Source organism: Taurulus bubalis (assembly GCF_910589615.1).
Source record: "Taurulus bubalis genome assembly, chromosome: 11".
Classification (NCBI taxonomy): Eukaryota; Metazoa; Chordata; class Actinopteri; order Perciformes; family Cottidae; genus Taurulus; species Taurulus bubalis.
The window spans coordinates 15,682,609-15,697,323 of record NC_136599.1 but is presented as its reverse complement, the minus strand read 5'-3'; the positions used below and the strand labels follow the sequence as shown (position 1 = coordinate 15,697,323).

Sequence of the window (14,715 nt, the reverse complement as noted above, 5' to 3'; positions counted from 1 at the left end):
ATGGAAGCAGATCAGGGTGATGGTAGTGAAAATACTCACCGTTTGATGCAGTGAAATCAATGGCCACCGTGAAGTGAATCTGAGTCCTGAAACACATGAATTGGAAAAGGATGCTGTTCACAAAAGAGAGGCAAAATACACTGCACCATTATTGTCTGTGCAACATAGGATCTAATCAGGTTTTTATTATTACATTTCATGAAACATTGAGAGCATAAATTTACTTATGGCCAATCAGCAGGGCCAAGTGCTGCTTTGATCCTGAAATATCACACGTATTTAAAGATTTAACAGTGCATCAGTAAAATCCAAACCGAAAACACATTCGATAAAAGAAATTGAAAAACCAATAAATGCAGAGTAATTTCACAAATGGTCATGTTAGTTGCCGCAGGTGGTTTAATGATTTGACTGTACATCACAGAAGAAAGATTACATTATTAACATGGCTCAAGAGCTGTAAAAAGAAAATATTGCCAATTTCATACTCACTATTTTTTTAACCTTCTGTTTGCAAGATGAACATTTGTACAATCCTTTACAGTGTGTATGCATGTATACTGTGCAACGGATTGTCCATTATAGTCACATCATAATCATTACTATCATTGTAATCATCCGTTTTGGTCTTTGTTCCACCTGATTGCTATGATTAAAGGAAAATTTGAGGTCTGCGTCAATCTGAAAACAGCAGCCTCACAAATTGTAAAAAAAAACACTGGATATGTTTTATTCATGAGGCTGTAATGATGGACAAGACCTTGAAAAAATAAGAAATAAACATGGCCTGACTAGTATGCTGGATTTATCCGTTTCCCCAGTGAGACAAAGGAGGAGCGAAAGGGAATGGGAGTGAGATCAAAGTGTGTGCTCTTTCATTGTGATTAACACTGATTGCCTTTCCTGACTTCGACTCCATTGAGAACATTCCCACAAGCGCAGCATTGGAGATAATGGCAGCTTCCTCCTGGAGAGACTTTGACCCCAGCTCATTAATCAGCATTGAGCTTGACCGCTCAGCTGACAAAGGGGAATTGTTACATGCCATGCTGCCTCAATTTGAAAATGTCTTGCTGATTTGTATGGTTGGTTTTGAAAGTTTAGCGAGTAAAGCAAGATGGTGAGTTAGTGTTAAGGCAGAGTGTACACACTGAAAATGGTCACACAGGAACTGTCAGTCAAACTGCCAATTACAGTCGGTCATCGGAGCACTACCTGGAAATTCATCCTCAGGGAGAAGCTGTTAAACTCTCCAGTTAAAGTACCTCAACATGGTGCTATACTTTTTTATTTGAATGTTTTTGAGGGCACAAACCCAGTAAACGAGTGTCACATTTATAGCATTAATATCCTATACCATTTACAATGCATAATTCCTAAAATCAAAATAAACAGACACACAGTATACCGAGAAAATGCACACAAAAATGCACTCAACAAACATTGAACCCATTGATAACATTTACAATAGCAATGTATAAGTACTTTAAAAAAGTAGTAGTGAAACAATTAGAATACAACACAACAATACAACCAGTGTCTTTCTAAAAAATGGTCAAACCTTTGCTGGTCAAACAGCTGCACCATATAGGACTGGGGTTAGAGTTAGGGTGGCCGCTCTCCTAAAATCCATGTATCAGTATTTTGGCTGTCTGTCCGTGACTTACTGCAGGAACAGTTATATCTCACATCACACATCCCTCTGTGTTTAATTGACTGACTTTGGTTTCGCTAATTGTTTTTGTTTGTTTGTTTTTCCCCACATGTACTACTCTGTGGGGATGTTTGAGAGCAGTCACATTAATGTGTGACTAAAAAATCAATATGGATTGAGGTTGACTGATGCTGCAGTGTTGTCTGTTTTCTAGGTCTAAACCCAGTGGCTGATCTGGGGTTACTATATTTATCTCTGCAATCCTCAAATCTAAAGTCCTTGAGAACGGGCAATTCTTCAGTCATCTTTCAATTGTCAGACACTTCTGTGAGCGATGTATCGCTGTATGGACAAATTACTGGACCGTCATTTGTTGCTACATTTTATCAGGAGCTCATGAATCTGACACCAGCCTTTGAATGTCCTCTCAAAACCTGATTCAGAACAAATCCTTCAGAACAGGCAGTCCAATAATTCCCTATGGGCTTCACTCTGTCCTTTCATGTCATCACTAACTCGCTCAGCATCTCTTATTTTTTGCTTTGTTTGCAGCTAAAATGACAGCTCCTCACCTTGTGTGCATCACCTTGAATTACTGCAATCATTTAAAATAGATACAGGCGTATCGCTGTCATATTGACTTTCCCCTTCCAGTTAGACAAACACCATATGGAATGAGTCTTTGTAATGTGAAACCCCTGCAGTCTTGGCAATCTGGGATTTGGAAGCAGAGTGACAGAGAATGCAGCTACTGTACACCTACAATCTCATCAGTATGTGCTGTAACGAGATCACTTCAAAGAGCAGAATGGCACGATGATTTTCTTGTGTAATGGCATGCAGATATACACAAGGCAGTTGGTTTGGTTCAGAAGTGTGTGTGTGTGTGTATGTGTGTGTGTGTGTGTGTGTGTGTGTGTGTGTGTGTGTGTGTGTGTGTGTGTGTGTGTGTGTGTGTGTGTGTGTGTGTGTGTGTGGCACAATGAAGAACAATATACAGTATTTATTGTGTCTCTCATTATGAAATCTAATAGTTTGTATTATAGTGTGTGTATGAATACATATATATAAAGAAACTGATCTATGTAAATCCCTGTATTATTTATTCACTAACCTTACAAAGAAATCTTTAGTTTCATTGCTGGAGATCTAATACTTTCTGATTTTCATGTTACTACCAACGCAGTGTGCTCTACTGCCTTAGCATAATTTAGAATATATTTATAAAACTATATATATATATATATATATATATATATATATATATATATATATATATATATATATTATTTTATTTCACCTGCACAAATAACACAGTATGTAATGACGTTCTGCTAGGCGTTCTATTCAAGGCTGCATACAGCCCAAGCAACCACCACCAATATGGCAGGGCAGCCAGTATGAAGCCTGAGAGGCAAAACACAGGACAAAAAGAGTCCTTCTACAGCTCGTTAGGCTTAGTTACTACATTGTGAGCATATTTTCATGAGTAAGATCTTTACTCGTTTTGGACTATGTTGACACTGGATAGTGAGACAACAATGTTCAGAGAGATTTTAAGAAAAGGGGAATGCAAGTGGCATTTTAAATGAGTTGGACATGTCCCCCCATTCCTACGCCTTTGGATATTTAGTGGCAGTAAAAGTGGCAGCAAAACAAAGTAAAGGAAAGGTCAGGGAAGTCTACAGTGGCAAGCCTCCAATTGCAGAAAACTGTCATGACAGTTTCGAGTTGCAGCGATTCCCTGCACAAAACTGTGCTATTCATAAATTTAAAGTGTTCTGCCTCTGCATCCCTGTAAACAGGACCAACGGTGGCCCGATGTCTCAATGAAACACCGGTGCACAAAACCTACCAAGAATCTTTTCACATCAATATATTCTCTTTCCTGTATTTTGTCAACACATAACAAACCACAAAGCATGCAGTGAAATATAAAGCGGCAGAAGAATGAAGAAATATTCAGGACAGTAAAAGAAGAAGACAAGGAAAATACAATGGTGTGCTCTGGTAAAAATACCACTCTGCAGTCTGAGCACAAAGCAAACCTAAATGAAATGAAAAGAAAAACACATCACCTTCTCCCGTATCAGGACAACACGATATTTTGGGATGAAACTATTAAACCTTAATAAGATCTCCACACAACAGAGAATCCACACAAGCTATTAGACGGCCGATCACACTGCGGATTTAATTTAAAAAGAAATATTTCAACATGCGATGAAAAGAATATAAATCTTTCATTAGCCTCTCAGAATCAGAGCTGCATGTGGCTTTTTGACTTTAACTACGTCTGTTTGACTATATCTCTGCTCTAGTTGAATCTTAATGAAAATGTATAAAAAAAAACAATTCACTGGGAAACCAGTCAGGATGGACTGGTGTGTCTGGAGAAGAAATTGCTTTTTTCACCCACTGCTTCAGAAAATCCTCTGAAACGCATCATTTAAGGTATCGCCTGTTAGAAGGGGAGCAGTAGAGCTAACATTTATGAAAGGAGAGAAATCAATAGAAGAAATCTGAAAGATAAAATGTGTGTCTTTGGATCAGATACGGACTGATCAGGCTTCAGCAGGTTTGCCAGGCATTCAGGCTCAGCTAGTTTTGTCAGTTGCTTTTTATACTGTATATTTGTATGATTTGAAGAAAAGCCATCTCTTTCACCCAAATACAGTAGTGCAGATGCCAAATCAAAACCCAACAAAGCATTGGACAAACACTGAGTGTGCCACAACCCCTGAATTGCAAATTGTGTTCTAGAAGAATAGCATAAAATGATGTCTGATTCCAAAATATAACTTATGTTTGTCTAGAAACATCTGTTAATGAGAAGAAACTTTCAAATTGCACATATATTTTGAATTAAGTAAAACAATTATTTGACGGTGTCAATGTAAGATTAGGACATAATGATTTATTACAGTAATAATATGTTCGTGATTTGTTATGTGTTTGCTCAGACCTCTAACATCTATTTCTTCTATCTTGGCGATAACAGCTTCATGTTCCCTCAAATGCGATACAGCCAAATAAAAAAAGCATACGTCTTGTGATACGATGGAACAATCTTTTCCACCATTTTCAGCCGTCACTGCATGTTTGCCCGTACCAGTGGAGCAAATCTTATTGTTTCTAATGAGCTTAGTTTTTCTCATCCTCAATTGAAGGGCTAATTTTCAAAATGTCAAATGCCATTTGAGACAGTGACAGTTATTCAGGGTTATTCAAATAAACCTATCTTGATAAATGTTCAGTGGAGAAAATAGCTCTAGCTATAAAGACTAATAAGAGCTCAAAGTTGCTTGAAGGTTTTCCTCTTTAATTGATAAAAGTAGCAGCTGTTGTTCCTGAACTGTTTTCAGTTAAACCCTATCTGGTGTTTCATTTTCCATGGATACAGTTAATCTGGATCTCATCACGGATAAGCAGCACACTCATGGTTTCGTCCACCTAATGCCAGCACTATAATCTTGTTTATTTTCTTCATCAGTCTGTCTTGCAATCTGCTCCATGAAGATACCTCTGTTAAATACTTCTATTTTGCTATGTCTTACTTGATAAATCAGGTTATTTATGATTATAGAAATGTGATGTGGTCTTTGCAGTTGTATCACAAGCCTCTTAGTTACCATGAAGGAAAGTGCACACATATTCTGGGTGATAACATAAAGGAAGTAGGGGAAAGCTGCACACTCATAAATAAAATACAGTCTTTATCTAGAATCATATTAACACATGTTTCAGTTCACAGAGGGCTTCTGCAGAAAATGTATCCTGGATTCATCTGAATAACTGGAACGCCACAAACTGCACCCTCAAAAATATCACAATGTGTATTAACACATCTCTAAAATGGGTCACAATAAAAACCTGACCATTAAAACCTTCATAAAAGGACAGCTTTGTTTTGTGGCTGGTGTTTAGAATGCATATGTGTTCCACAGCTGTACCTAAGACACTGGTAAAGCTAACTATCAAGGTTATTGAGAATTAAATATATATAATGCATTCATTGCTCTGTGCTTTCAGTGACAATTTGGTCCAAAAGCCAGTTTTACAAGAAAAAGAATGAGGCTCAATCAAAACAAGAAAACACAAAAGGTAGAGACAGAGATGGCCTTGACTTACAGCACAAAGAGACCGAGAGATAGCACTAAGTCATATTTCTGCATCCCCCACATTGTTTTTGATGGCATCTTACATACAATTCTTACTTCTGCTGCTTCTTATGAGACTTGTACTACTCAAGGACTCCCATTGTTGAAAGCACTTGTTAAAGAAAACACGAGGGAGAAAATGACAACAGATGAAAAAGAGGCTGCAGCAAGTCTTTCATGATGAATTAAAATACCTCAAGAAACAATATGAGTGAGAGTGAATTTTCTTTCAGGGATTTCTTCTTTTTAAAAATGTTTTTAAAGTAATAGTCTTTGTCATCAGCCCGTCTTTCAAGCACAGCACTGAAACCCCACTAAAGAACCTGATGAGCTTTTTTTCTCAAAATGTCTGTAACCAAAAGATTAAGTACCACTCTACATAATGGTGCACTCCTCATGCTGGGTCACATTAATTAATTGGGTAATCTCTCTCTCATTTCTGTCTGAAACAGTTTCATGTGAAGATTACCATTTAACAAGATGGATAAAAAGCTGTGTCAAGCTTCTGACTGAGTTGAGAGTTAGCACATTAGAGCTATTCCAAGGAAGTTACATTTTGTAGTGATTTTGCATTTATGTTTATGATAATAATAATCAGAATCAAAGCTCAATCAGAATCCTGTCAACACCATCGGAATGAAGTGTCTCTTAGTAGAATGTGGGTTTCACTTTTAAGAACCATTACAAAGATTAAAATAAATCAAATAAATATTTGTTGGGATTATTTTCCATTTTGGGTTGAATCCAAGTTGTTATCCTGGAAAGAGGAGTTTTCTGGGGATTCCTCTTTGAATACACAATGTTTACTAGTTTGATAAGAATAACTTATTTGAGGGAAAGCAGCAGTCGTATTTTCTGAATTACTTCCCTACTATCTTAAAATATAACTTAAATGGAAACACATAGCAGGTAACCAACAACAGTTGGTAAATTCTGCTTGAAACAGGTCCATCTTAATGTAATCTTTTCTTGGATAGCTAAATCTGGTGCATTGTGCATAACAATGTGTTATTTGGGAGGCCATCTGTCAGAAATTTGTGCTACATTTTTGGGAACATCTTTGATAAATAGGTGAGTGGTGGTGAAGCGGTTTCGGGAAATCATTTTATATTTGAAAGCAAAATCCAATAAAATGGTAAAATGTGGTCTTTTTACAGACAATTAGCTGTTTATGTTTTATTAACGGCTCATTTGGAATAAACTGATGACTGAAATGTATTATTCTATTAAATCTCTAATATACCACACATTTGTTATGAGTGTCTTATCTTTCTTTGAGTTTCCTTCCCTCTACATGCCTTAAATGATATACATGTCTGTACCCAATTAAAGCAAGGATAATAGTGGGAATACTGTGTGTACATGCCCAAGTAAAAGCAAATTCTATTGCTCACAATTGGGTTATACAGAACTTGGATGAGTGTTAATGGGCTTTCATGAAGGTGCTGGAGAGGCTGGTCTTGGCTCACCTCCGACCGCAGGTGAAATCGTCGCTGGACCCTCTACAATTTGCTTACCAGCCTCATGTGGGTGTGGACGACGCCATCATCTACCTGCTGCAACGAGCTCAGTCGCACCTGGATGGTACCGGTGTCTCTGTGAGAGTCACTTTCTTTGACTTCTCCAGTGCATTTAACACCATCCAACCACTGCTACTGGGTGAGAAGCTGCGGATGGCGGGGGTAGACTCGTCCACCATCTCCTGGATCACTGACTACCTCACAGGCAGACCACAGTTTGTCAGAATGGGCCGTGTGCTGTCTGGGACGGTGGTCAGTGATGTTGGAGCCCCACAGGGAACTGTTCTGTCTCCCTTCCTGTTCACCCTGTACACCACTGACTTCCAGTACAACACGAAGTCATGCCATCTGCAGAAGTTCTCTGATGACTCTGCGGTGGTCGGGTGTATTAGGGATGGACAGGAGGAGGAGTACAGGTGAGCAGTGGTGAGTGACTTTGTGAAGTGAGCCGGCGAGAATCACCTGCTTCTGAACGTGGCTAAGACCAGAGAGATGGTGGATGACTTCAGGAGGAAGACAACAGCTCCTAGTCCTCTGAGTGTTCTGGGAGAGGATGTGGACATGGTGGAGGAGTATAGGTACTTGGGTGTTTCCATCGACAGCCGACTGAACTGGAAGGCCAACATCAACGCTGTCTACAAGAAGGGGATGAGTCGACTCTTTTTCCTGAGGAAGCTTCGATCCTTCAATGTGTGCAGCAAGATGCTGGAGATGTTCTACCAGTCGGTTGTGGCCAGCGCCCTGTACTTCGCTATTGTCTGCTGGGGAGCAGCATTGGAGCCGGTGACACCAACAGACTTAACAAGCTAGTTAAGAAGGCCGGCTCCATCATCGGCGGCAAGCAGGAGTTTCTGGAGCAGGTGGTGGAGAGGAGGACGTTGAAGAAATTTTGTCCTTATTGGACAACCTGGACCACCCTCTCCACCACCTGCTGCAGGGCCAGAGGAGCACTTTCTCTAACAGATTCCTCACGCTCCGCTGCAATGAGGACCGTTACAGCAGAACATTCCTGCCGACAGCTATACGGCTTTTCAACAAGTCACCGTTTGCTAGTTCCTCCGTGGATTAGTTTATCACCGTACTATACTTACTTTGCATTTTGCACTTTTCACTATCTGTTTATCTAATTTACTTAATTAATGAATACACTCTTCAGCTATAAATATAAATATATTTCATTCCAGTTAGTTGGTATTCTATTCTATTTTATTGTGTATATTTAAATATATATATATATATATATATATATATATATATATATATATATATATATATATATATATATATACATTACTTTATCTTAATTTGTATGTATCTCTCATCCCTGTTGCTTCTTTTTATATTTGATCTGTTATCTTGTGTGTTTGTATTTCAAGTGGTAAGGCGCTACTGATGACGACAAAAAAAATTCCCCTTGGGGATTAATAAAGTATATATTCATTCATTCATATTCATTCATATTCACAAAACCCCAGATAAACAGAAATATGAATCTAAATGCAGCACAGTGTGATTTGGACTTATTGCGTGTCTCAAGAAACAACTAAATCAAGAGCAAACCGGTAGTAAGGATGAACACACTGTTACCTTGAGTGCCTGTGAGTCTGTGTATGTGTGTCCATTTGTGTGAGCTGGAGAGTCAACAGGACAGATCTGGGACACTCAGCCATCAGTAGCAAAGCAGCAGAAAATTAAAACCAGGGCAGCCACTGATCCACTGAGAAACAGTTCCATATGTGACAGGTTGTCCGCCTTTAATTAAGCTCTCAGATCTTCTCCATATTTTATCAAAGTCATTCATATTCATTGACAATATAGTTGTGAATGTGGACAACATCGTCCCCTTTGGGGCCACACTTTATTCACATGAGGAAACTTCCAGGCCACTGAGTAACCAGAGTCAATAACACCAGAAAATGTGGGCCAAAATGTGGCAATGAGCAGTAGGGTAGATTGGAGAGAGGCTGAGTCAGGGGAGCACACAAAATGTATTAAATCTGTTAAATTAAATTCTTATTTCCATGATTAGTCACAGCTATGACATGTTTACAAAGCCCACAACACACGTAGGTCCTCTGTATTGCTGTTGCAAGTTTTAGCAAACTAGTTAAAGATTTGACTCACAAGGTTAATCCTTTTAATTTGAGAAGCCAGATTTGGTCAAGTTTATGTGGTGATAAAATAAAAGATCATTCATAAATAACAACATCGTTATTTCAAAATCAAAGAACAGGCCTAAATCTATTAATCTAATATATTATTCGCTAAAATGTGCTGGGCGAGACATCACTGTTTGCAGTGCTATAACAGCTGTTTGAGGCATCTCTCTTTCTCCTGTTGTCCCTTTGCTTCCTGCCCTTTCCCTCATCTAACAACATAAGGCCACTTTTAACAAATGAAAGAATACATGTATTAATTAGAGCACTAGCATATAAACGTAGAACTATCAGAGCGCTAAATATTTTTGTAATAATAAAATACATATACTGTATATACAAATATTATTTTGCATTTCAATAGTTTAACTACTGAAAACAAGATGTCTCCTACTTAACTGAGAAGACAATGCTCGTATGTTTGCAGTGGAGGTTTTCAAGTTTCCACATGACACGTAATTGGCTTAGTTGTGATGGCTCTTACATGTTATAAACTGTGATTTAAAGTGAGCACAGAGAAATTTCCCCCTTCAGCAGATTAATGTCAAAACAGCCTTTTAATGTCAGACACTGCACATACAACATTCTGCACAGTGAAGCGCAAACGTCCAAGTGCATAAACAACAAGCAAATTACATTTCAGCGTAGGGAAACTTTGTTGTTACCCTCCGGAGCTTGGCACAAAGGTACTATATTAAAATACTGTGTATGTATAAACAGTAGCTTCATTATCAGACAAACATTAGACTCACCCTCCTTTGATGTAATCCAGGAAGGTGTGCTCCGACTCCACATTGAATGACAACAAGGACACCTGTGGAAAGAAATGGCCCAAACAGATTATCTCATGCTTGGTAATTAAGGAAAGCTAAATCTAGCAATTTACACATTAACACTGACCTCTGAGCTAACCACCCACAAAATGACTTATCCACGCTGAATGATTTTGACGCCTGGACAGCATATTAGTAGTACAATCACTGAGAGAACGTCAGTGTGCAGTGCACTGATGGATGATCAGTGTAATGGAAAACTAGCCACAGATTTTAATTACAGAGTCACCGCATACTCAGAGAGAAGCCCAGGCAGTAACAAAAGCTCAGGCTCATCTATAAACATCCATCACTACTCTCCACTAATCGAACAGACACGAGTCACTTTATGCATTATTATGAACTTGGTCATTCAACCTGTTTCATTCTAATCTATTTAAATTCACTGTCTGAATCATAAGCCCCGAGACTGGGAGTGGAACAAAAACATTTAACAGAGCTGAAGAGCCTCATACAATCCTTTTAGAGAAAACTTCTTGATGAATACAAACGCAAAGGAGGGTCGGGGTGTTTCTCTTATCTCAGAACTCACCGTCCCAGAGTTGATGTATCTCTTTTTCTTTATTTTCTTCTTAGCATTCACCACCTGGTATGAAGGCAGAGTTGAAAAGAAGGACGATGATAATATAAACTTGCAGCACAATTATTTTTATCCACCCTTGGGCATGTAATAAAAAAATATTTGTTCTCCTCCTCCATGTGTGTAAGGGTAATGGAGCATAGGGACTGAATCCAATAACTGTATAGGTGAGAATGAGATAGCATTGATCATGCACCGCAGCAAGATACAGATTACTCGGGGGGGTTTATAAACTCCTACACTGTGCTGTACATTTTACATGCACATTACCAAGCTCGGTGATAGTGGGATGGTGCGGTCCCTACCATCAACTTGTAATAAATAATAATAAGATATGTAATGTGGAGAAACAGACAAACATGAGTGATAAGCAAGACAAGCTGATTATTAGCGCTTACAGTACTCCCTGCTTTAAAAAGTTGAACATGTAAAATATAGGCAGAATTTTAGATACAACATTTTTTGTCAACAGAATGTGAATAAATTACAATGTTCCTTGAGAGGCAATAGTTGAGTCACTGTAGTGTCCAGTCTGCCCTTAGTAAAATATGAAAGTGTATAGCCTAAAAAAAAAAGCTTAAACAACTTTTTTAAATGCCACAATTACAGAAACACAAACAATTTCAGTTTGAATAGTCTGTGTCATTCCTCATCTTAGAGAGGATGTGTTTTGCGCTACTGGTTTAGCCTTTGTGCTAACGTTACAGGTACACTGGCTGAGCAGCAGCTCTCACTCATTATCCGGCATCGTGGGTGCTCATGAATGAGTTGAAGTCAATTTTAAGTTCAAGTGTATTTATTTGATTGCATATTCTTACTCTGCTGTTAGTTAGTAGGTGTATTTTATGTTGTTAATTTTGACTGTAAGTTTAGATTGCATGGACCCAGCAGTAGAGGTAAAATACTGCAATCTTATTCTTTGGCGCATGTGGCTAGACATCACGCATCGCCCCTTTAAATGAATGTAGCTTTGAGAGCCTGCAGGCAGAAACATGTGGAACAGTGAGCCATTACAGTCACACATCTCTACTGCTTATTCTCTGGGTCTGGACACAAACATAAAGCACAGGCCTGGAGGAAACTGCGCTGTATCCCACTCTCCCTCTCTCCTCCGTTCTGCGACTGTGGTTTCTGATGCTACTCCTCAACTCCTCCAACACAAACGACGGTGTATGGCACCGCAGTCATCACTGCCAGGTTCACATTATGTCACACAGACATCTCCCTCAATTACACCAGCCTATGTTGGCAATAACCTGCTGTCATCTCAAATCACATAGCTAATATTTGCAGGCCCTGTTCATGTCAGGTTAAGTACACAGGAATCTGCCAAGAGTCGAACACCGCGGCCGGTGACCTATTCAAATTCTTTATTTGTCAACAGTGATAAGGTGGCTTCATGTCGTCTTTGACCACGTCTTGAAATTGATGAAAGTGCACTGACCTGGCACAGAGTGGATGAAGAAACTGCTGTGTTTCACTTTCTAATTAGAATACAGAAAGGTTTGGTGAAGGGTAATGGATACACCTTCTTCTGCCATATCAGCAGTGTGAAAGGGCAACTCTGCATGCTATTCACTAATTCTGTCTCTCTTTCTCATTCTGTCGCCTATCCATCTACCCACTCCATCTTTTCACTTGCCCCGTTCTTTCCTTAAGCCACCTCCATGACTTATTCAGAGGCTAATGTAACATGGCAAGTGTTTTAATGAGCAGGGACCAAAAGAGTCTCCCAGCACCCAACAGTAATACCCTCTCTTACCCTCCAAGGACCATCCAAAAAAACTCTAATCAGCAGCATGGTTCCGATGTATTCTCCCCACAGAAACATTCTTCCTCATCTGGTCAGCTGCACCACTTAACCTCTCACATGCTTAATGCGGTGTAGGATGAGGCGAGACAGAGAAGGCTAGCTGTTAATTTCAAATAGCCACAACTTTGGCTCGAACAACCACAGCTTGCTAAAGGCATTACACTTTGGATAACAAGACCTTGGAAAAGGGCGCACTGATTTGGTCTTGAATCAAAGTTGGTTTCTCACACAGCTTTGTATTTGGTGTCCAGCTGTAGTATGCTCCATGTGCTTCTTCACTTGACTAAATATTGGATGTGGACACACAACAAATCTTTAGGATCTGATACAAAAGAGATCAGGTTTACATTGTGACTTGGGTTACACTCAAAATAAGTTTAAAGAGACCAAAGAGGAACATCAGAAAGACATAACATACAAGATTTAGGACAGCCTGGACACAGTGCTGTGATTTAAAAAATAAGTTTTACATAGGTCAGCTATTAACAATATCAGTATCGACTCTCTTCATCTCCACTCACCTCGTGGACGTTTAACTGGTTCTGACCTCGACATAGCTCTTTATAGCTGGTGGTGAATTCACCAATGAAATCGTGGCTGGAGAAAAGAGACAAAACTGGCATGATATAATGTTCATTCAGATGCAGAAAGTACAACCATGAGAGGTAGAAGATAAAAGTAGTCAGAGGAATTACACCACAACTACTGACGCACAGATATAATCTGATCAAGTAAGAAGATAATATTTTGAAAGTGATGAAAAACTGTAGTGTAATTTATAGAGAAGTTAAAGGAGAAATCTGTCAACAGTGGGCAAGACGTGGAAAAATGTATAAATTATATTTATTTTCACTGTGCTGTAAATGCTGTCTCTGTGCGTGTGTATTCATTACCTCCCGTCTCTGTCCCAGTCATACACCTCCACTTTGATTGTCCTGGAAAACCCATTAAAAGAGAAGACAAAGTGTTAAGCACATTTAAATAGCAGGTGAACCACCTCATATCCTTGAGGGGAAACTTCCCAGAGAGAATTTCTGAAATGACGGCGAATAAAAAGCTATTTAAGCTCATTCATTATTATTGAAAGCTGAAATAAATTAATCAAAGAGAGCCTGCTTTGTGTTTGCATACAAAATGTGTCTTTACATACAATGACACAACATTCAACCTAGACTGAGATCAATACCAACCATACAGCTGAGTTTCTATCAATCTTGCATTAAGAAAAGTTGTCGGAGCCGGTTGGTAATCTTCCATCAATGATTTAATAATTTGTGTACTAGTTAGTTTGTGTTTCTCACAGAAGAGAGACTTCGGGGTTCGTTGCCAGAAGTTTGGCATTTCAAGCATTTCCCTGCACATGCCAAAGATAGAAAACTGTAACCTCTTGGGAGGGAGCATGATTTGCAAGTTCCTGAAATAAGTTGGAAGGCAAGAATCCAAATAAGTAAGCCTGAGATAATTCACTCAGAAAGAGGAAATTGGTACTTCTTTTATTCTTTATCTGATGGGAAGATCAGTGGCTCCCCCCGTCAGCAGCTGTCAATCATCTGTCTCTGGGTCCAGGAGGAGGCAAGGTGCTGGAGGCCTGCCCTGGTATCCTGACCTGAACTCATTCTGTCTGCCCTTAATGTGTTTCCCCTCCCATAACAAACATGTAGTGCAGAGAGAGATATGGCAAGAATTGTAACGTCAATCTGTCGTTTTCTCACTATAATTGAGTTCTCTACGGAACTCAGGGTCTATGATTGAGGAATTGCTTCTACATGGCTCTCAACATGGCAATGGCTGAGCCGACAGTGAGAAGCTAACTGTACTAACAGCGCAACATATTCTCACTCCCAACTTGTCAGATATCAACGCTTGGTCAGTCGCCATAAACTTCAAAATATCCGACACTCCAAGAACCCCTCTAGCGTTCTAAATGTCTTTTAGAGAACCTCTAAATACCACAACAAGATTTAAATAGACAGATATTCAGATTTCAGAGTAAGAGTGA

The 14,715-nt window shown here is 39.2% G+C and overlaps 1 protein-coding gene across 1 annotated transcript in view; it reads right to left on the bottom strand.

Moving 5' to 3' along the window:
* The window catches only part of cpne5a (copine Va), a gene marked incomplete at its 3' end in the record, with an annotated part of 68,279 nt that overhangs the window by 8,010 nt on the left and 45,554 nt on the right, over positions 1-14,715 (bottom strand). Inside the window, exons 11-15 of the mRNA XM_079225676.1 lie at positions 13,610-13,651; positions 13,238-13,313; positions 10,856-10,909; positions 10,243-10,304; positions 40-86 (exon numbers count right to left, since the gene is read on the bottom strand). Coding sequence (XP_079081802.1) covers positions 40-86; positions 10,243-10,304; positions 10,856-10,909; positions 13,238-13,313; positions 13,610-13,651 — 281 coding nt within the window. The remainder of the gene's footprint in view (positions 1-39; positions 87-10,242; positions 10,305-10,855; positions 10,910-13,237; positions 13,314-13,609; positions 13,652-14,715) is intronic.